Raw genomic sequence first — 23,276 nt, 5'->3', positions numbered from 1 at the left:
AATAAGCAGCCACCTTTATGCGTTTCGAAAATGCTACATGAAATACTGAGAAGGGGGATGTGTGTGTGAACGGGGAGCCTGTCTGGAAGCTGATTTTTGCTGTTCTTTCCACAAAAGTGGCCCCTTTGAAAGCAGATGGGTCTCACTGGAACCGCAAAATGTTAAGAAAAACAGCTGACAAAACTACGGATGCCTCTTTTTTGGATCCTGACTAGCATCACTTTCCCAAGTCTCTTAAAAATGGTTCAATCCGCCCTTCCCTAACCTGGTGTTCTCCAGCTGTGCTGGTTAGGGATGATGGGAGGTGTGATCCAAAATACTTGGAAGCCACAAGCTTAGGGAATGCTGGTCCAAATGCCCAGGGCCATATGCTCAGGTTAATACACTCCTTGATGACTGAGGAAGTTGAAGTTCAGGACTCAGCTTCTACCACTGCTTGCATTGAAATTCCTAAATAACATTTTAGAATTTGAGAAGAAAATGCTGCAAGTTTTCCAAAGTGCACGCTATGCAGGAAGGAGCCTGTTCTCCACAGAGACTTTACTTACCCACAGAGAAGAGCTGTTTAGCAAGTGTTGTTTGTGTGATCCACAAATGTTTATTTTTAATGAAAAAATACTGAAAAGTGTGCCAGTGTCCATAGCTCCTTTTGAATAGTACAAAGATATGTCATTTGAGGAATAAAGTCTTAACACTGTAGAAAATAAATGTGGTTCTTTAAATTATGCCCCCCCCAAAACAAAAAACGGGGAAAAACAGTAGAAAAGTAACGCTTTTTACACACTGGAGTGAAACAAAACGGTTAGTCAGAGGTAATAATAAATTATAATTACAGTATTTCAAAATATTTGCCTCATGCCTGTTTTAGTTTCTGGATGAGTTGTGTTAGCACACCCCTTTGTGTCTCCCATCCCAAAGGAATTTCAATGGAACCTGGAGCAACAGACTTCAGATTAGAACTATGATACCCACTTGCTTCTTAATTTACCAATACAAAGGACACAGAGCATGGCTGTTTTAGGTTTGCAGGCATTTTTTTCGGAAATGAAAATGAATTCTGGAACCAGAGTAATCTTTGCACTAAAAAAACCGAATTCTGTTAAACAGCAGTTATGCTAAACTGGGGAGATGGATGCTGACGGTGCCACTACAGGCTGCAAGAGTGGGAACTGAGAGCAGCCTTCTGGGAAAGCCTCAATTAGCACAGAAGTGGAAATGTGCCGCAATGGAGAAATAATCTTGGAAGCAAGGAATCCAGACATGCATTTAAACCTGAAACCTCCATGCCTTAGAAACAGAAGTTGAACTTAGGCTGCTTTGTGCCACTTGTCAAGTTTCATCCTCTCCCTACTTCCCTCCCTACCCCCCACCCACCCACCCCCGAGGCTACAATCAAACAGGCTCTAAGTGTGACTTGATGCCATCCTCCTCCTCTTCCTCCTCTTGGTCCTGCTTGTACATGAAGGTGAGAAGAAAGAGAGCAATGTCCATGGATGACCAGTAAGCCGTGTGTGATGTGACAGCAGACCAGTACCTGCTCTCCACCAGGCCTTCCCTGAGCTCAAAGTCGATCCTGTGCTCCAGGTCCACTAGGAAGGAAGCAAGAACAAAACCACAAAGGATTATTGCCAGAACACCACAGCGCTCCCAGTTCTGTTCTTTGCTAGTGCGTATTGGGGTGGGGGCTCTGGCAACAACTTACTAAGCTATTTCATCAGCTCCTGATTTGATATAGATCCCAAAATATGGGGGTGGGGGGGGCTGTGACAGTAGCACCGTTGGAACTAAGCAGCCCATTGGCCAGATCCTACTAAGTGTGATGCAGGGAACAGTCAAGGGTAGCTGTGATGTTTCAAAGTTGTACCCTTCTGTGTAAGCAATGGTACCCTTCAGGCCATGGGTCTTTGGAGAAAGGGGGGAAATCAGAAAAAAGCAAGGACTACACAAACTGTTCGTCCCAAGAACAAGAAAAACAGGTGAGCCTGGGGAGGCTGGAATTTCTACCATGCTTGATTTAGGGAGCCTAGGCGTGAGGCAGTTTTAGGAACCCCAGATCTGTAGGAATGGAATACACCATCTTTAAGACTGCTACAGATGCACAGGGACTCCATTGCAAGAGCCCACATGGCCCATTTGTTTTCAATGTACACCCTGAAAAAGTTTCCCATTTGAAGAAAAAGGGGAAGCCAAGGCTAGGATTTCTGCAGACCAACAAAGCTGCTTTTGCTCACTTGTCGGATCTAAGAAGCCAGAGCTGCTGTGTGGCAAGGTCTGAGTTACGATGGACGCCTGGCTCAAGGATGGCTTCTTCTCCTCCAGTTCTGGCCCTTCTTTTCCTGCCTCAAGTGCCTGGGAAGCGGGAGCACTGGCACGTCCAAATCTCGAGAAGAGCATCCCTCCAAGGCCTTTCCCGATGCTAGCAGCTCCTGTATTCAGCACAACACAAGGGGAGTTTCAACTTGGCAGTCACACAGCACTCCGGGACAAAAAACGTGTCATGATAAACACCCCCCCCTCTGCCCCAAACCAGAAGCCACTGTTCCCCACTCGATCATGTTGGCCTTTTCATCTGACTCTGCTGCCACCTTGTGGATAGAGTACAAGCTACAATACTGCAGATGCTAATCTTGAAAAGACACCTGGGTTCACTAATTCAAAGGGTTCACTAATTACAACTTTAGGTGAAGACCTTAAATACGTAGTGTGTTAAAATCCTGGGGATTTTTTTTTTTAGTCTAAAATGTTTACTGGTTTTATATCTACTGCTTTCTGTATTTTTGCTTTTGCTACGATAGCTGCTTTTGTTTCTGATCTGTTTTATATTTGTTTTATGGTTCTCTTTTGTAAGCAATCTTGGAAATCTAGATTAATAAAATTATGTCTTTATTTTTTTAAAAAAATGTAGAGTGTGATGGCAGTAAAAATGTTAACATTTAGATACACTCTATAATATGATCAAGGAGGAGCTGCTGTTTTCTTGTTGCAGGGAGTCCAGACATTGTGGGGATACCACATTTCGCACTGTGCTCAACCCACTTCCTCCTGACATAGGGAAAATACCACCTCCCTCCTATTGGCGCCTCCACCGCAATCATGAGCACCATGTGGAATCTCATGGCACAAAAGCTAGGCACCACTTAAGAGACTTTTGCAATTAAGCAGTATATAAACTGTCAAAAAAGGGACTCGGGTGGCGCTGTGGGTTAAACCACAGAGCCTAGGGCTTGCCGATCAGAAGGTCAGTGGTTCAAATCCCCATGACGGGGTGAGCTCCCATTGTTCAGTCCCTGCTCCTGCCAACCTAGCAGTTTGAAAGCACGTCAAAGTGCAAGTAGATAAGTAGGTACCGCTCCGTTGGGAAGGTAAACGGAGTTTCTGTGCGCTGCTCTGGTTCGCCAGAAGCGGCTTAGTCATGCTGGCCACATGACCTGGAAGCTGTACGCCGGCTCCCTCGGCCAATAAAGCAAGATGAGCGCCGCAACCCCAGAGTTGTCCGCGACTGGGTGCTTTCGAACTGCTGGGTTGGCAGGAGCAGGGACCGAGCAACAGGAGCTCACCCCGTCGCGGAGATTCGAACTGCCGACCTGAGATTATTTTATTCCTTGGAGGGTATGATATGCACACAGGGGCACAAGGTTTTCCAATGCTTCAAGAATAGTTACCCATTATACTTGCTTTGCCTATATTGGTTATGGACTCCCCATAGTGCCGCCGAGCCAGGACAGGCGATGTTGTTGGGCTGGGCAAGGTTGGGAGAGAGTCGCTCTCAGAGACTGAGGTAGATTCTTTTGCCGGGTTGAGGAAACTTGGCTTCATGTGCTCATAAGGTAGAGGGTTCGTGGTGTTATACCAGTGGATCTGGACCGGAGAAATGTTGCTATAGTGCTTCAGAATTAAAGGTTCTAGTCTATAGGCCTGTAAAGAAGAAGAGACAGGAGGGCTTGAGTGGAAGGCAACAATTCACTTCTCTTCTTCCTTCCATTTGCAATCCGAATACTTAGAAAGGACAACCACTGCTGTCTCAGGGCCCTTTACTTATGACATGGACCTATTCTAAACAATGAGTGCTTTATGGGAGAGACTTGTTACTATTATTTTTCTTTGTATTAAAGCTGGGCATTCTAGACTCCTCCATCTAACGAGTGACTAAGTAACAAGCAACATACAATCATTCCAGGCCAAGGAACAGAGATCACGTGCTCCTTGCTCCCAAAAGTCTTGCTAAAGTCACTGGAGCATTGAAGAAATTGACTGAAGGGAAGGTTTCTGGACAGATGCGTTTTTTTCAAATTTCAAGAACAGCTACCCCGCATCTGTGAAACCCCAAGTAGCTGTTGCTTCAGGGTTTGTTAATGGTATGTGCAGCTGGTTCACACTGCCAATGGGGTTCTATCTGTACAAGGATTTCAACTTGCCTGATGGAATGATCTTCCCTCTCCTTTCCCCTACATGTTCTGGGGTTCTCCCAATCCCCACAGAGCAGATGGGGGGGCCACAAAGCAGGGGGAGGGAAGCCCTTTTGCAGAAACAAAAGTCATTGCTGACAGGGTTCATTACATGAACTACTCCCAATGTCTCTGAACTGTGCTTAAAAGAAAATTTCACAGATATTGAACATTTCACTACAACTTCCCTCTGATTTCAACACAACTGAGAAAAAATAAAGTAAGACGCTAGAAGTACACTAAACATAGCGTCTCAGGCTGCTCTAGAAGTGCCCTTGCTGCATTCTGTTAAAATTGTACATGCCCTTTTGCAGTGTGCATTGTGCATGTGTGTGTAGCCAGTTCTGTAAGTTTCCAGCAGAAGCTGCCCATGTTGACCTTGGCTCCTTTTGGAAGAAAGGCAGGATATAAACCAAATGATAAATAATATACCAATTGCTGGGTGCACTGGGATATTGCCAAGCAATGCACGTGCTCCAAATCACAAGAAAAGTTCTGCAGTTTAATTTAAAAAAATAAAAATAAAGAAACAGACCCCCCCCCCCAAAAAAAGCATGATGCTCACACAGCCCTTTTAAAAATAAAGAAGGCACAGATTGCTGATCCAGCATCCGATTTGCTGTCAATTGCAGGAAGTGGCTAAGGCTTGGGCTTTGGACTCTCCTTGTATTGCATCTTGTCTTCACCCTAATGGAAGATGGCTTGTTCTGCCAGGCTGTGCTACATGCCAAACCTACTTGCGTCAGTGGGGACATTTTTGGTGAGCCAATGCCTTTGACAGGTCTTCAGTAGATGCTATTTAGAAATACTCGTGAGCAGGGCTGGCCCAAGACATTTTGCTGCTTGAGGCGGAAAACCCAACTGATGTGTGCTCGTCATTTCCATTGACAAAAATCTGGGGCACACACAACCCACTGTCAAGTTCTCCTGTGCAATCCCCATCAAAATGAAGGGTAGCTCTACAGCAACAAAACCCCCTTCTTTTTCAAACGCATCCCTGCCGGGATTGTGCTCTGTGGCTCCCACCTGACTTTTCCACTCCAAAATCCACAACCTGAGGGGGCCGCCTCACCTTGCCTCATGGTAGGGCCGCCTCTGCTCTTGAGGTGAAAGCTTGTTACTGCACTAACACTCACCACTGGATCTGTTGGATGAAAAATGTTTAGCAACCGGTTACAAATAGTTCTGGGCAGAATGTGATCTTGACTTCCACTGTTTCCTGGTCGGATGCCACGCAAGGCCAAAAACACTGCTAATGGAGATCCCATACAGAAGAAATTCTCAACCTAAGGAGACATTTATTTGATATTAACAGGCAGAGAAAAAGGCATCTTTCTAGCATATACTGGGTTGGGTTGGGTTGTTTTTCTGTTTTGCAAGGGTTGGGGGTGTAGAGCTATCTTGTCACTTCATAGTACGTTACAAATTGGGGGAAATCACAGTGTGTAATAATTACTAGTCTTTTTACATCTTTTGATAGCTATAGGAAGGCCACGTGGGCTACTTGCAAAAATACCTCAAAACCGCTGTCTAAGCAAATTCCAATGAAAGAGGTGTCCCATGGGAGGCTGGGAGACAAAGATGACCCTTTAGAGCACAGATGGGGAAGTCTTTTCTATAACAGGATGCTTCCCCCAAACCTAAGTGCTACACTGAGGAAGAGGCTGCAGGCAGAAGGTTTTGGTGCATTTCCATAGCAGAAATGCAGTTGGTGACAAATGGATGGGAAATCGGAAGAAGCTTGTAACTACTACTTAACTATCTTTAAAAATAATGCCCTGCATGGTTCAGTCTCTTTTTTAAAAAATCACACAAGAGCATCAAGCAAGCAGAAAACATAGTTCCATAAAAATATCCAACATGTGTACATGCTGCGTATCAACTTACTACATACCTTATACGAAATCAGGCCGTGCTTAACTATGTTTAACTCAACGCATGAGCCTTTCCCAACCCTCGTATCAGAGACCCACTTTGCTGGGGATGTCAGGGGTTGAATCTGAAAGCTCTTATGTGCCACTGAGTCACAGACCCTCCAGACATCTTAACAGCAGAGGCCCCAAAACTCCTCAATAGTCAAACCCTTCATATTTGACAACCTTGGTCCCAAGCAAACTTAGGCATTACACATTATTACTTGACCTTACAGAAAAATCGAACTAGATTCACTAAAATACAAACTCCGCTCAATATCATCAGAGACGTGCCTTGTGTTCAAGACAATCTAATGAAGCTGAGCTTGTATATGCATTAACTGATCAATGTTTTGCAGATACAGACTTCCCGTTATCTTTGTGCTGTAGCTGTTGGCTTTGATGCTGATTTCACTGGAAACTGAATATGAACCAATTCTTGGGGGAGTGTTGGTATCCTCCTTCTGGACTGCCTTCCCAGAATGGGCTTGGAAGTCACAGTGGGGTGTAGAATCCAGTCCTTTCTGGTGAGATGCAATCAGCTGGTGGCGCTGGAGGGCTTTTGTTCTACCCTCCTGACTACTGCAAAGTCCTGTTCTCTCCCTCATGCTTTCTAACATCTACATTAAGCCACTAGGGGAAAGTGTCATTAATATGCTGATAACACTCAGTTCTGCATCTTTGTTTCCACCTCTTAATCCCATGGAGGTTGTGGAACGCCTGAACAGAAGCCTTGAGGAGTGATGAGAGCCGGCAAACTGAAACAAAATCCAGAGAAGATGGAAGTACTGCTTCCAACGAAGCAGACTGGTCTGGGTGGAGATGTTCCAAGTGGTTCTGGGTAGTGTTGCACTCTCTCTAAAAGGCCGTTTGTAGTTTGAGGGTCCTGTTGGACTTGGCAATATCTGTGGAAGTGACAGTGCCTACGAGTGGGTCTTATCAGCCTAAGTTTGGAAGCTTCAACTAGTGCAAAATGGAGCAGACCCGATGTTGGTGGGAACGAAGCACAGACCACATTGCATCAATTCTACACCAGCTATACTGGCTGCCTATTCACTTAAAAGATCCAATTCACAGTGCTGGTATTGACCTTTGAAGCTCTAAAAAAACTGGGACCAGTTAACTTCAAGGACCACCTATACTTCTTATGAAGCTGGCTGAGCATTTAGATCAGCTATGGAGGCCCTGGCAGTATGCCCACCAGTAGGAATGATTAGGATAGTGGACCACACAAGAGAAAGGGCTTTTTTGTTGGTGAGGTCATGGAGTCTATGGAACTCCCTCCCTCAAGAGATATGACCTGCTCACTTTATTCCAGTTTGCCTTTAGTGTTGATTAACCTTTTTTGCTTCATGTGCTTTCAGTGCCTGAGTTAGGGTTTTTTACTGGCTGCTTTGAAATGTTTTGACTGCTGTACTATTTTAACTGCAGTTCTGAAGTTTCTAAAAAAATATTTATCACTACATATTTATATTTTGAGTGACAGCTTAGAAATCTATTAAATAAATAGCAATAAATAAAGGTGGAACCAGAAAAACATTTCTTGCTAAATGTGAGCCATTAGCAGAACAGCACATCTCTCACTTATTTGTACCTTGAATTTTAAGGCAGGTGTCTTAGATATGGTGGATTTTTTCAGTCCATGCAACCTCTCTTCTATCTCCCTCAATCTAGGAAAAAATACAGACATTTTGAGTTCTTTTGATTAGAAACAGTTGATTGGCCCTAGACCTGCGGGAATACGGCAGTATATAAAGTCAATTAATAATAATAATAATAAATAATAATAATAATAATAATAATAATAATAGAGCTCCATTAAGTACCATGTAAATTAGTGTAATTTACCAAAATAAATATTCTGGAGACAAATTTTATAAGACTAAAAATGTGAATTTTAATGTCATACTACTACAAATGTTCCATCCATGTAAGCACATCAGCTTGACAGTCCCTTCCCAAACTCCCCAGGGAGTTTGTGGGGAGATGGAGGGCGGGGGAAGCAAGCCTGATTTCTCAGGACTCCTGTGGACAGAGCTCCTAAGGTGAATCCTGCCCCAAGACATAATTGCACTCTCTCAGCATAGGGGAAAGAAAGAGTTTAAGCCAGGGGTAGGCATCCTAAGGCCCGGGGGCCAGATCCGGCCCAATCGCCTTCTCAATCTGGCCTGTGGACGGTCCAGCAATCAGCATGTTTTTACGTGAGTAGAATGTGTGCTTTTATTTCAAATGCATCTCTGGGTTATTTGTGGGGCATAGGAAATTGTTCATTCCCCGCCCCCCCCCCAAATATAGTCCGACCCACCACATGGTCTGAGGGACAGTGGACCGGCCCACAGCTGAAAAAGGTTGCTGACCCCTGGTTTAAGCCCTACCACCTGACTATCCCAATGGCAGCCTTGCTGCTTAAAAACCTCCAGCACCACGTTTGGCCCTTTCTTTGGCTCAAGAACCCTTTCAAGTACCACACGCATGACTGGCCGGTCACAGTGCCCTTTGTGTGTGCAGGTATTTCTCATCGAGGCCCAAGGGCTGAAAAATAAGGGTGGGAATGTCTTCCAGAGCCAGTCAAGTTCTAGTTGCATTGTGGTGGCACAGCTGAGGGAGGAGCTGGGTGGTGGCGCAATGCAATTCACTTGTTAAAAGTGACCCTGGGCTCACTCCGTCAATTTCAATACACCAAGACCTGCTCAATACTAGAAAGGAAACTCTTTTACCGCCGCTTGGTCAAGTAAAACTCTTCTAGCAGATGCTGCTCCTCGTAGCTCATCCAGGTGTCCTCGAGGTCATCATACTCCTTTTCAAGTAACTGCTCGTAGAGTATAACCGGATTCCATCCTGTCATGATGTCGTATGTGATTACGCATCCTAAGGAATGTGACACAATTGATACTTTGCCGCCCTTTTCTATGAACTCTGGATTCCGCGTACAGAAAAGCGTGTACAAACGATTCAGCTCCTGTTGAAGGCCTTTTACCAGCTGTTATAGAGAGTTAGGGAATGGGGAGAGAAGGCACATTTCTTATATTCCGCATGTTGCTATGTATTTAGCATCTGGATTTCTGCTTACTCTTACTTGCATTTCTTTAGGCAATGGCTTTGTCAGTTTGCATGAAATGACTCACTGACAGCAGCCAGCTGAGACCTCAAGAGCAGAAATAGCCTGGTTTTCAGATATTGCTGTTTGGGTGGAGGGTGGATAAGAGTTCAACACTTAAAAATCAAACCAAGTAAACTGATCAAACGCTTTCAAGGTATGCTTTAAGTGCAAACTCCTTAACAGCATTAAGCACACAGCTAGGGTGCTCTTATTTATTACCGTATTTTTCGCCCTATAGGGTGCACCGACCCATAGGTCGCACCTAGGTTTTTTTTGGCGGAAATAAAGGGAAAAAAAATCCCCCCCCATGCGGGGCTGGGGCGGGGGAAGCCCGAGCTTACCCCAACCCCAGCCCCCAGAACAGGCTGCTATCCGCAAGTCTTGGGAGCCTGGCGGGAACTCACGCCGGTCTCCTCAGGCTTGCGGATATCTGCCCGAAGCCTGGGGCGCACTCCGCTGCGCTCCCAAGGCTTTGGGAAGCAGGCTGCTATCCGCAAGCCTTGGGAGTTCCTGCTGGGCTCCCAAGGCTTGCGGATAGCTTCCTTAAGCCTGCATTCGCCCCATAGGACGCACACACATTTCCCCTTCATTTTTGGAGGGGGGAAAAGTGTGTCCTATAGGGAGAAAAATACGGCATTTCTGTTCTTGAATAACACACAAATTCAATAAAATAGGTTTAAGAACACTCCCAAAATCATTATTATTATTAAAAAAATTATACCACCCTATACCCACAGGTCTCAGGGCGGTTCACAAGATAAAATTACAATATAAAAACACTAAAGACATAATCAAATCCATCTTCCCTCTCTCCACCCCCCTTCTTTTTTCTTTTTTTCTCCTCCTAATGCCTCAACAAATGAAACGGATTTGTAAAAATGTTACATGAAAAAAAAACAAAAAACGAGGCACTACACTTCTGTAAAACAAGAAAATCCTGAATAAAATATATATTAAAAAAATAAAAAAATAAAGACATACCGTATTTTTTGCTCTATAAGACTCACTTTTTCCCTCCTAAGAAGTAAGGGGAAATGTGTGTGCGTCTTATGGAGCGAATGCAGGCTGTGCAGCTATCCAAGAAGCCAGAACAGCAAGAGGGACCGCTGCTTTCGCTGTGCAGTGATCCCTCTTGCTGTTCTGGCTTCTGGGATTCAGAATTTTTTTTCTTCTTGTTTTCCTCCTCCAAAAACTAGGTGCGTCTTGTGCGTCTTATAGAGCAAAAAATACGGCAATAAAAATAAAAATAAAAACAACCTGATAACCCCAACACATTTTAAAAGGGCACTGGATGACAGGGCCTGGTGAAATGCCATGTGCTTCATCACATCTGCTAAGAGAGGTCCCACATGCTGAGGCCATCAGGCTGCAGCAGAGGAAGAGATTATAACAGGGCCACTTCATTGGCTCAGCGGAGAGACCAATAACACCTAGCTTCTCCTTGCCTTGTACTTTCATTCATGTTGGTTGATATAAAAGACTTTGTAACCAAGATCTAGTGCCCGAGTTTACATCTCTTTTTCTCATTCCAAATCCTTTCCTTCTGTACGGATTCAACCTTGGTTGGCAAAAGAAATATGCAATGTGAAAAACCGAAGCACACTGGTGAAACGCATGCATATTTTTGAACTAATGGAGCGGAACTGCCTTACATCAGCAAGTCTGCTTCTCCGGTAAAATAAAAGCTCCTAACATGCTGCACCAACATTTGTGTATTTCAATTTCTCAAGCAGGAGAGAAGCCCCTGAGACCAGATTATAAAGCTGTAATTCAAGCTGATGAGCTGTCAGGGATTGTTTCTAAAGCCTAAAGGAGAAGGCACCTGACCTAGTTGGAGAGATCATTTGCCAATGTTTCATCAATCATCTTTACTAAAATATCACAAGCTTGCCCAATACCTTGTAGCTAACAAACCTTCTAATGATAAACGTGAGCCAGAGTTCACTACAAGGTTATATATGAAAATCTAGATGTACTGTATTCAGTACAGTAAAAAAAGGAAAAGAAAAATGTTTTCAAGCCTTGGCTAAGATTTGGTGATCCATGTAGGCTGGCCCTTGAATAGTACAATTTGTAAAGAAAATGTGATGTGTCACAAAAGTTAACCCTGGGAATGCAAAATTTTATTACAAAAAATAAAATAAAATAGCTAGCCTGGTACTTGCTATTAGCCTAGGACTTGCCAATCAGAAGGTCGCCGGTTCAAATCCCCATGACGGGGTGAGCTCCCATTGCTACCCTGCTCCTGCCCACCTAGCAGTTCGAAAGCACGTCAAAGTGCAAGTAGATCAATAGGTACCGCTCCGGCGGGAAGGTAAACGGCGTTTCCGTGCGCTGCTCTGGTTCGCCAGAAGTGGCTTAGTCATGCTGGCCACATGACTTGGAAGCTGTACGCCGGCTCCCTTGGCCAATAAAGCAAGATGAGCGCCGCAACCCCAGAGTCAGCCACGACTGGACCTAATGGTCAGGGGTCCCCTTTACCTTTACCGCAAACAGACATGAAGTCCCTTAATTCCAATTGTGATTGCGGTGGGGACAAAGGGCTAAAGCCCTCCACCCAGTCTCAATCCCACTCAAGGATTACTCATGTCATGAACTTCATGCCACGTTTAGTCCTCCACAGGTGACATTTCTGAATCGTCTACTATGAAGCACCACTGCTGAAACTTTTAAATTCTGAATATTTTTTAAGAAAAGGCAGGAAGTCATTATCTGATGAGAATTTTTTGAAAATCCATTAATATTGAATACTGGGCTACATGGAGCTCTAGTCTGATTCTTTATGGCAGAGTGGTCAACCATTTTTCTCTGATGAGCCAGATTTTGACCTTCACCCATCTAGCTGTCAATCACCCAGCATCAGGTAGTTCTGATCCTTGCCAAAAGCAGTGGCACTTAAATTCAGCACCAAATGTAAACAGTGCCAAATGCAAACCCCACCACTAATGAACAACCAGGCTCACCCAAGTGGGTGCAGCTTTGCTTGTCCCACACCTTTACCTGAGTGACAGGTATGCATGGCCTGTAAAAAAATGGTTGCAAGGGCCCATTCGTCCCATGGCCAGAGGGTTCTCCACCACTACAAGGTAAAGGTATAGGGCGCCTGACAGGTAAGTCCAGTCGCAGACAACTCTGGGATTGTGGTGCTCATCTCGCTTTACAGGCCAAGGGAGCTGGCCTTTGTCCACAGAGTTTTTCCAGGTCATGTTGCCAGCATGACTAAGCTGCTTCTGGCGAACCACAGCAGCGCACGGAAACACTGTTTACCTTCCAGCCGTAGCGGTACCTATTTATCTACTTGCAATTTTTGGCATGCTTTCGAACTGCTAGGTTGGCAGGAGCTGGGACTGAGCAACGGGAGCTCACCCCGTCGCGGGGATTCGAACCGTCGACCTTCTGATCGGCATGCCCAAGAGGCTCAGTGGTTTAGACCACAGCGCCACTCGCGTCTCACCCCTACTTTATGGCAATTCTTACATAATATGCATTTGGATACTTTTGTGCACAGCACAAAGTTCCATACAAGAAAGAAAGCGTAAAAGTTCTTGAGGTGGCAGGGTATCCATGCTGTGCACATGTGTGAAATACAAAGTCTGTTAAGCAGAATTTCAGGAAGTCTGATGGTTTGGCAGCAGCAGCAGCATCTGGCTGAATTAGCCTTTGTTTCAGCCCACTGAGAACTTCGCTATGTGGCTCTTCCAACCAAATTCCTTTCCTCCTGCTATGAAGACCCTGGGCGGTTTTAAATCCTGCTTGTAAACTCTCCAGCTGGAACAAGCACCTCTCTACCACTCAGTTCGTACCTCAAGTCTGGTATGGTACTGAAGGAAGCAGAGTGCAGGAACGAGCAGGGAGCAGCTTATCTCCTCACCAAGGATATTTACAGCAGCTGCAAAGGGCAAGCTGATGGCGGCGGCAGCAGCCTCTCACAACAAGAGCCCCCTTTCTGCAATATATCTCCTTGCAGAAAACAATTGCATCTTAGCTGAATAAACTATGACCTCCCAAGCTGCAAATTGTGTCTTGGATCACTTCCTCCCCTGCTTGCTAGATTAAGCAGCATTTTAAAATACCTAAGCGTCAGCAGAACAGCTGTGGTGCCTGTTCTGAAAGTGCTCTGAGCTTTGAAAAAATGCAACTGGGGTTTCCTTAGAATAGCCTGGAGACATGATGCTGTTGCACTGCAAAAGGTATACAGTGGTGCCTCGCAAGACGAAAATAATCCGTTCCGCGAGTCTCTTCGTCTAGCGGTTTTTTTGTCTTGTGAAGCTACTTAGCGGATTAGCACTATTAGCGGTTTAGCGGCTATTAAAGGCTTAGCGGCTTAGCAGCTAAAAGGCTATTAGCGGCTTAGTGGCTTAGAAAAAGGGGGGAAAGCGAAAAAAATCGCAAGACTCGCAAGACGTTTTCGTCTTGCGAAGCAAGCCCATAGGGGAATTTGTCTTGCGAAGCGGATCGAAAAACGGAAAACCCTTTCGTCTAGCGGGTTTTTCGTCTTGCGAGGCATTCGTCTTGCGGGGCACCACTGTACAGGTTTCTGTCTGGTCTGGGCCTGGAGGGGAACTGGGCAAGAGCCCGACAGAAGCCACTCGGCTTCCTGAAGAAGGGAGGGAGAGCTAAAGAAGTACGACAAACACACAACATACTATGCATGAACAGTGCATGTTTCATCCTCAGGCTGCAACAATTACTGCTGTTTTGTAAAGGCCCTGTAGCCTATGGGATATTGCACCAGCGTTCAGATCCCCGCTCAGCCAGAATACAGCTCAGTAGTAGACTGAAGACACAAACTGCTCTATTTGGTTTCTATGCAAAGAATGCCCACAATGACAAAGTCTATCTTCAAGATGTTGGGAAATAGAGGTACACTTAAATTAAGGAACCCAACTTCGCCATACCCATTATTTGTCCATACCTGACACCAAACACTTAAAAATCACACACATACCTCATCTCGGTAGAGTGGACTTGTGTAGTACATTATGTCCATTGCACTGCTGTTAAGCATGTCCCTCAAGCCACGGACTTTATCAGGAGTAATAGAGTCAACAGTGTCTAAAATAAAGAAAAGAGACCCAAGTGTTTGGTTGAGGCGTAATAAAGCTTGGAGTGGGTTTAAAGTCAACAATGCAGTACCATATGAGCACAAATTCCTAGGAACATTCAAATCTCTACTTAAAGTGTTGAGATTACAAAATCAAGGAAATTAAGCACATGGTCTATTTACAGAATGGTGGGTTTTCAAATTGTGCTCCCAAGGAAGCCCAAGGGATTATCAGGGAAGTTCCTCCGTGGGAAGTTCAGTAAGGATGGACCAATTTCCCTTGGAGATAGCTGCCCAATTTCCCTTTCCAATAATCACCTACAGGGAGTGGCAAGGTGTTTGGAGTGACTGATAACAGCTAATAGCTCTAAGCAGTAACTTCCATGAAAAACTAGAAAATGCCAGGGCAGAATTATCCTTAGCAGAACACACTGAAAGGGTACCCTGAGTGTAGAGAGTTTACAAACCATTGTTAGAAAAAAAACTAAAAAGTGTTACTTTCCAAATGTCACCAATAGTACTTCTGGCAGTCCAAAGTAAAAAGTACCTCCGTCAAGTGCGAGCTTAGATCTCCATTCAACTGGCAGGAACTCAACATGTGTTGCAAGGTTGCTAAAATATTTGTCTTCTATTTTCCTTGCAGTGTCCCGCATCCTAAAAATGAGATGGAAAGCACATATAACAGTGAGAGAGGGGGGAATAATCCCCACACTGCGCAATTTGTTATCACCAGCAAACTTGAATGCTTCACTGCTCATCCCTAACTCTAGTTCCTTCAAGTGAGTGAAAGAGCACAGATTTTAACACAGGTCCTTAGGTGAACCACTTCCCATCACTGGGAGAACCGTCCATTTATTGCTATTTATTGCCATTTATTGCTATAGGCAACTCCCCATTTATGCACGTTCAACTGAACAAGCATTGCTGCAACCCTGGAAGTGGCACGAAAAGGGGCAAAAACGGCCCTAAAAGAGAATGAAAAAGGCAAAAATAGTGCAAAAACAGCCTTCTAGGAATCCCATGAGCCTTTGCAAGTGCAACCCCAGGAGTCTGGTCTTTGGAGAGTTGGGAGTCTGAGCATGGAGGTTTGGAGAGCGCAATTGTGCAGGCTTTGCCAATGGTGTTCCCAATATATGCCATTTCACTTAAATGCTTACTGCTTCAGAACGTAACCCCTGAGTAAATGGGGAGTTGCCTGTACTCAGTTCCTTGTTCCTTGAGCAGCTGCTGGCCCATAAAAGGGACTCCTCTTTTATGCTAAGCTGCTAAGCTTACTCAGGAGTCTTTGGTGAGGGACTTTTAAGCAAAGCTTTCTGAAAGCCTAAGTACACAATGTAAAGAGGACCACCTCTATCCACGTGCTTTTGGACACTCTCCCAAAGTGGCCTGAAATAGGCTTAGGTAACCTGCTTTATCCAAAAATACCTGGAGTTGAAATGCTACTGAATTCTCAATCAAAACAAAAACAAAACCTATCAACTACTGTGGCTTTGAGGAGACATTAAACAAACAATACAAGCAACACGCAGACCAGTATACTAGATAGCACTGTAATTCTTATTGCATAATATACATGAAAATATATAAACTTCACACATTACAATCCATATGCTGCAACTGTAGCATATGGATTGTAATGTGTGAATTTGTTTCATATTTGAATTCTTCTGTAATTGTGCTGAAGAAGATTCCAGCAAAACAGTCAGATTATCCGGGGTCACTGTTCGTTGTTATTCACCTACTACTTCGGCACCACGAACGCCTAAAAAAAGTTTTACTGCTTAGCCCGCAGGATACCATCTATTACTTTGTTTCAACCATAGACTTATTATACTTCTGCGGACTTTCAAAGACTGACAGACGTGTGTTCAATTGATTTCAACTATATTAGAGAATTTACAAGTGCATACATTTTGTTTTTGTTACTAAATCATGTATATTATGCAATAAGAATTTCAGTGCTATCTAGTATACTGGTCTCTGTGTTGCTTGTATTGTTTGTTTGTTGTGTTAAGTTTGCAACACAGGGGTTTATTCTATTTGAGGAGACATTGGCAGGTCTGGTTTGTGAGGGTTTTCTGGGGATGAAATACTGGTCTCTCTGTGTGTGCACACAATATAGAAAACACATGATGTAGCTGAGATTCCTGCATTCCAGGGGGTTGGACTAGATGACCCTTGGGTCCCTTCCAACTCTAAGATTCTATGCTTCTGTGTCAAAAATATATCGTATTTGGGGCTCCTTGGTCTCTCCTTTGACCAGAATTCTTTCTCTGCTAAATGCAGTACAGCAAAGTAACATTTGGAAATGTTTGCCAAAAAGATTCACAGCCTAATGATTAGGAAGTAAGATGACACCAGGAACATGCACAATTAAAAACAGCACCCTTTGTGAAAAGGGGAAAACCACAACGCCCGCAAATCCAATGTTGTCCACTTTCAAGAGAGTGAAACGAAACACTCACATGGCTGTGTTTTTAATAATCCTTCCTTGGTCCATTTTCTGACCAATGCCATGTACAACAAATACAATGTGAGTTGTTGGTGATGGCTTGTCTTCTAACGTAGCCTCTTCAACATAACCTCTGTGCAGCCTGGTCCCACTGCTTGAAGCTGCAAAAGAGCAAGTAACAACATTTAATTCAGGATCATAAAGTTCCTTTCACCTGGTTGCCTGTGTCAAGTAAAAGTACTCTCCAAGTGATCAAGCAAAGACCTTGCATTAACTGGCGTTTTCTCTTCCCCGGCCCACTTACACACTGACACAAAGCAAATGACATGTATTACACATGTAGGAAAACAGCCTGGTAAATTGTCCAGACTTATTTGCAATATGGGTCCTTTGCATGGACTTGAAAAACAGCTATTTGTATATAGTGCAAGGCCAACTAGCATGACCTCCTATTACTAGTGAGCCAACTCTTCTTCAGACTCATTTTCCAATTTCATCATCTGTCTGCAGCCACCAAGTCTCAGCTGTAAATGGCAGTCATGCATCTTCTAGACAGCGGCTTCGTAAACTGCTTATCGGGAGTTCATGATGCACCTCAAAGTGAGTCAAGTGTGTGCTTTTTTAGCCACCCACTGTTTAGAGCACATTAATACAAATATAATTTAATTTCTGGGACCAGTTCTCCAATCTGTTAAGGTCATCCTGAATTCCGATTCTGTCTTCTGCAGCAGTAGCAACTTCTCCCAGTTTAATGTCACCTGCAGATTTGAGGAGCATTCCCTCAATAACTTAATGCAGGGGTTGGCAAGGTTTATCTTGCCTGAGCCAGATCGGTCCCGTGGAGATTCCTCCGTGGGCCAGATTGCACGCGTGCACCTGATTTCAGGCGCCACAGAATCGAGTCCCTACGCTAAGCTGGTTTAGCGCAGTGCATGAGCAGACAGCTCAGTTTGGGGGTGGCTCAGGGGCCAGTCAAACGACCTCCGCAGGCCGCTTCCGGCCCATAGGCCTTAGGTTGCTGACCCCTGCCTTAATCCATCTCATTTAGAAAGATCATAGAATCATAGAGTTGGAAGAGACCACAAGGGCCATCGAGTCCAACCCCCTGCCAAGCAGGAAACACCATCAGAGCACTCCTGACATATAGTTGTCAAGCCTCTGCTTAAATACCTCCAAAGTAGGAGACTCCACCACACTCCTTGGCAGCAAATTCCACTGTCGAACAGCTCTTACTGTCAGGAAGTTCTTCCTAATGTTTAGGTGGAATCTTCTTTCTTGTAGTTTGGATCCATTGCTCTGTGTCCGCTTCTCTGGAGCAGCAGAAAACAACCTTTCTCCCTCCTCTATGTGGCATCCTTTTATATATTTGAACATGGCTATCATATCACCCCTTAACCTCCTCTTCTCCAGGCTAAACATGCCCAGCTCCCTTAGCCGTTCCTCATAAGGCATCGTTTCCAGGCCTTTGACCATTTTGGTTGCCCTCCTCTGGACACGTTCCAGTTTGTCAGTGTCCTTCTTGAACTGTGGTGCCCAGAACTGGACACAGTACTCCAGGTGAGGTCTGACCAGAGCAGAATACAGCGGCACTATTACTTCCCTTGATCTAGATGCTATACTCCTATTGATGCAGCCCAGAATTGCATTGGCTTTTTTAGCTTCCGCGTCACACTGTTGGCTCATGTCAAGTTTGTGGTCAACTTGTTCCTGGAATAACCAAAAACTTCCCCGTCAACAATGGGAAGGATGCCTCATGTACCTTCCACCACATCTGAGGGCATTTGTCAATGTCCACCCCTAGCATAGCTATATAGGATAAAATGGGCAGCATAAGGAGGTGGGGTTCATGAAGAGGCTCAAAGGGCACAGCAGGGTGGTTTTTTGGTTTTTTACTCTGAAGCAACTTGCAAGCCAACAAGCATCTCAAGAGTGTATTTCCCTCCTGCTTATGACTGGGGAGGGGAGATCTGAAGACCTGCAGAGTTAACATGAGGCTGGCAGTGTCCCATGAGCTGCTTCTGCTCAGACAGAAAGGCACACACAACAAACACTGGGTGTTCTCCACCTTTTATTCTGAAGCAACTTGCAAGTCACAACCACACACAGACACACACACACACAGAGAGAGAGAGAGAGAGAGAGAGAGAGAGAGAGAAGCAGGGAAGGAGAATCACCATCAAGGAATGAAGCAACTCAGAAGGGGAAGGGAAAGAGAAAGAGGAGAGAGAGCGCGTGCAAGCGAAGCTGTGGCAAGGCAGACTGAGCTGAAGAAACATGAAGCTAAAGAAGCCTCTCTTGCCATGATGCCATAGCTCAAAATGAAGCATCAACTGGGCACACTAACACAGGGAGGAGGGAGTCAGGGAGACACAATCACCTCCCCCAGCAGTATAGTTTTAACAAGGGGTCAGCTGCTGCTTACAGAAAACAAAGTGTGAAGTGTTAATAAAAAAACCAATGCTTTTTGCCTGCTAGCTGCTGCTTCACAAAAACAAATGCACCCCACACCCCACCAACAGAAGGAGGGGGGGGGAGAGACACATGTACACACGGAGATGGAGGAGGGAATGACAGAAGAGGGCCACATGACAAAGGAAGGTGTCTGTTTATTTACTAACCCCAGTTTATGTTTTTATGGGGGGAAAGGGATTCAGAAGTCTGAACCTGCAGGCTTGCAAGAGCTTTGAGGGACGAAGTCCCTGCTTGCCGGCTAGATAGTCAGGGTGACGGAAAGCTAACCGTCTCAAAGCTCTGTTTGGCAATATCAGCCGGGCAATATTTGAGTCAGCCTGCTGTCGTAATTTGTAGCTATATCTTTTTGCTTCAGGAGGCAGGGAGGAACTGACTGAGGTGGAGTTAGCTAGGGCTGCACACACAGGAAGAAGCACCAGCTTCCTGTTTTTCCAATATTGTGATTTTTTAATACCACACAAATGACACACAATAAATTGCAACACCATTTTGTAAAAAAAACCAGTTACCACGATTTGATCTAAAACCCAGTATTAGACAATACATTGATTTATAGCACAGACCTACACAAGACTAAAGATTTCAGTCTTCAAAATCAGCAAGAACTGAAGGTCTCTTCACAGAATATGAGGTGAAACAATTTAGTCAGTGCATACTATAAACAAATAACCTTACCTTTGGAAAAACCCAGCTTCTGTGTGACAGTTCTTGCGATTTTTGACGTTGTTGCATCACTGTAAAGATACACTTCATCCACACTGTGCCAGTCCACATGGGTGCGACTAAGCTTCAAACTATGAACAGCTGGAGCAAAGAAAGAACTGCCTTTAGCTCAAGTAAGGAGAGTCAGGACCTCTTGCAAAGCCAGGCAGAGCAAAAAGAAGGAAATGGACACACAAAAGCAAGCACAGGACTGTGTGTATTCCATGCATCTGTGTGCTGTCCCCAAGCACATCAATCTGGAATGCTGAGAACATTATAAGCAAATTTAAGGATCCAGAATTGTAGTCAATGAAGTTCCAGCAACACACAAATCTGATAACACTGATCTGTCAGAAACCAGACTTGTGGGCAAAACATGCTGTGGTAATAGATCCCTAGTACGTTTCCTTTTTGCTTGGTTGCCCAGGCTTCCTTCCACCATTCAGAACCACCATTAAGTATCGCACATTAAAATGTATACTCATTTTAATTTTCAGAATTTATTCTGAATCCACACTGCACATTTGCTTGCTGTACAATTTGTTCATAGCCGGGGGAATGGGGAGAGCTTGCAGAGAACACACAACCTGGGTGTAACTGAATACTAGCTTTATGCAGTTTACATGAGGCTACTTAACCCCTTCCATTGCACAGATTCACTAATTCAGAATAGGCAAGTGGCTATTCAGATACTTGGGAGAGTAGGGAAAGGAAAGGAAGCTAACTGTTTGGGGGCTCCTTTGTGCAGAACTGGAGAAATCACAGAGAGGTGTCTGCATTTCTAAAAATCTGCTGACATTACCTAAGAGTTTGAAATATTGATGCCTAGTGCATTTTCCCTTGGAAAGAAACAGGATGACTCGTATGCACTGCAGATACAAAAGACTTACATGGAACCAAACTAAAGGAAAAGCAGAGTAAAAGGGTAAGCATGCCCTAGCAAGTCTTGGACACATGCTAGTAAATGTTAAACAACCAGATAATGCTTGATAAAAAGATGAACTACAATGATGAACTAGATATTATGCACAAATGTGTCTAACAACCTTAGATGACTTTTTTCTTCTGAACAACAACAAATATTTGGGAGGAGGTGACCTGAAATGGCATGGTGTGCTTAACCTGTTCCCTACCCATTGCTTCTCCATTTCAAATCCCACCTGCCCCTAAGTTACTTGCCGTTTCCAAATGTTTATGTACCATAAGAAAGATTTGGCCTCTACTTGTCTGTTGCAGAAGAAGAAGAAGAAGAAGAAGAAGAAGAGTTTGGATTTGATATCCCGCCTTTCACTCCCTTTAAGGAGTCTCAAAGCGGCTAACATTCTCCTTTCCCTTCCTCCCCCACAACAAACACTCTGTGGGGTGAGGGGGGCTGAGAGACTTCAGAGAAGTGTGACTGGCCCAAGGTCACCCAGCAGCTGCATGTGGAGGAGCGGGGAAGCGAACCCGGTTCCCCAGATTACATGACTACCGCTCTTAACCACTACACCACACTGGCTCACCACACTTGCAATGCTGAGAACACTATGAAGACTTGTGATTGCACTGTGATCAGAGAAGCACAAAACTGTGTCTTTTCCTGAGGCCAAAAGAACTATAATGAGGGTCGTTATACTTCTGCATAATCCATCAGTGAGGCAGAAGAACCCTCTTAGAAAAGTGAACTTGCAAACAGTTCTAGTCATGATTCCCAAAAAGTTATTTTATTGGATCTGTTACGGGTACCAACAAGGCAGAAAAATACAGCTGCTAGGAGGCGTTTCCCCCCTTAGAGTTGGAGAATAATCACTCTTGGCTATTCTATTCCTTCCATCAAGTTTCTATTGCAGGGAGAATGGGAGCATTGTTTTGACTCATGGCAATACAGGCAAAAATGCAAGTGAGCAAAGAAGAACAATGAATTGACTTCTATCGCTTACTGTCAAAGAAAAAATGCTCAAGCCAGCACTCAGTCCCCTCCCCACTAGAGTCCCTCTCAGTCACAACCACCTTTTGAAAAGAAATGTCTTATGTTTAAAGTGCTTTCATTTTTTTTTTCTTGTTGCCAGCCATCTAGGAGGCACCTGCTGTCAGGCAGCAAGGCAGGATGTAAACATATTAAATAAATTTCTCTAACACTGTACATATAGATGAGTGCTTGAAATTAGGTTGAGACTCAGAGATTTGTCAAAGCCCACTCAATGAGCTTGAGGAGAACAGTGATTTGAAGTCAGGGCCGAAATCAATAGGTGGTGGTCAGACAACTGGACAGGATCTGTGGATAATTTAACAAGCTTCTCAAAGTTGAAGCGCACGCTTTGGGGCAGGGATCCTTTTTTTTTTTTAAGCATGCTTTAAAAGTGATTTAAAATTCCTAATGAATTGTTAGTACACACTGTTAGAGACAGCAATGTCAGCCTCTAATTTTCTCTGTAACAAACAAAGAACTGATCCACAGTTTCTTCCTCCTTTTGGAAGAGGGTAGCAACATCATGCAGAGGGGGAAGCAAGTGGTTATCTAAAACACTACACTGAAAGACATGAACTACAACAGAAAGCTTCCTAGGCAAGGAGAGGACAAGAATACAAATCTGCAATTACTGTACCTTCAGACCACTTGCGTTTAAGCCCTGCAGCCTCTGTATTCTCCTTATATCCTCTCCATTTGAACAGAGAATGGAGGGAGAAGGGAGGGAGGTGGTAGATAACTAAAAGCAAAAACACCGAAACACCGACTTCAAAGTGAAATTTTAAAAAGGGGCATCATTGGATTTTGCACATCACTAGCTAAATAAACGCAACAAACATAGACAATATGTATAGGAAAAACACTGCAACAAATTTTAGCAAAACAAAAGAATACTGCCTTTCTGGGGAATTTAGTTATTCATTCTTTTATCATCTCAACTTTTTAATGAAATGCTTATTGGTGCAAATAAAACTCAATTCAAAGCATAGAAGAATGACAGGCATGCAACAGCAAGATAGATAGACAGACCCATCCAGTACCTTTTGAGTTAGCAGATACATGTGCACACAATATTTTGGGGGACCGTAATACTGTACAACTCAAAAGAATGGACTCAAAATGTGAGCTAGCCTAAGAGTGATCACTAAGTGCCCCCTCTAGAACAGGAGGAAAGGCCCCTGGTGGCTAGATTAGCAGAAG

At 44.3% G+C, this 23,276-nt stretch overlaps 1 protein-coding gene across 5 annotated transcripts in view; it reads right to left on the bottom strand.

Annotated features, from left to right (window-relative positions):
* Window positions 1-575: 575 nt before the first annotated feature.
* DDHD1 (DDHD domain containing 1) overlaps window positions 576-23,276 on the bottom strand; it is a 41,120-nt gene continuing 18,419 nt past the window's right edge. The window contains exons 3-13 of one of the 5 annotated variants that reach the window (XM_082216919.1): window positions 22,714-22,815; window positions 20,102-20,230; window positions 16,968-17,115; window positions 15,050-15,156; window positions 14,407-14,513; window positions 9,076-9,338; window positions 7,953-8,028; window positions 5,582-5,731; window positions 3,663-3,915; window positions 2,232-2,426; window positions 576-1,589 (exon numbers count right to left, since the gene is read on the bottom strand). In XM_082216919.1, coding sequence (XP_082073045.1) covers window positions 1,393-1,589; window positions 2,232-2,426; window positions 3,663-3,915; window positions 5,582-5,731; window positions 7,953-8,028; window positions 9,076-9,338; window positions 14,407-14,513; window positions 15,050-15,156; window positions 16,968-17,115; window positions 20,102-20,230; window positions 22,714-22,815 — 1,727 coding nt within the window. In that variant the 3' untranslated portion in view covers window positions 576-1,392. Of the gene's footprint in view, window positions 1,590-2,231; window positions 2,427-3,662; window positions 3,916-5,517; window positions 5,732-7,952; window positions 8,029-9,075; window positions 9,339-14,406; window positions 14,514-15,049; window positions 15,157-16,967; window positions 17,116-20,101; window positions 20,231-22,713; window positions 22,816-23,276 lie in introns of those variants that run through there. The other 4 variants (XR_014218085.1, XM_082216921.1, XM_082216920.1 and 1 more) reach the window with 4 other exon arrangements.

The sequence above is a fragment of the Podarcis vaucheri genome (genome assembly GCF_965113315.1).
Source record: "Podarcis vaucheri genome assembly, chromosome: 1".
NCBI lineage: Eukaryota > Metazoa > Chordata > Lepidosauria > Squamata > Lacertidae > Podarcis > Podarcis vaucheri.
The sequence above is the reverse complement of the archived record's forward strand: the minus strand, read 5'-3'. Positions and strand labels throughout refer to the sequence as shown.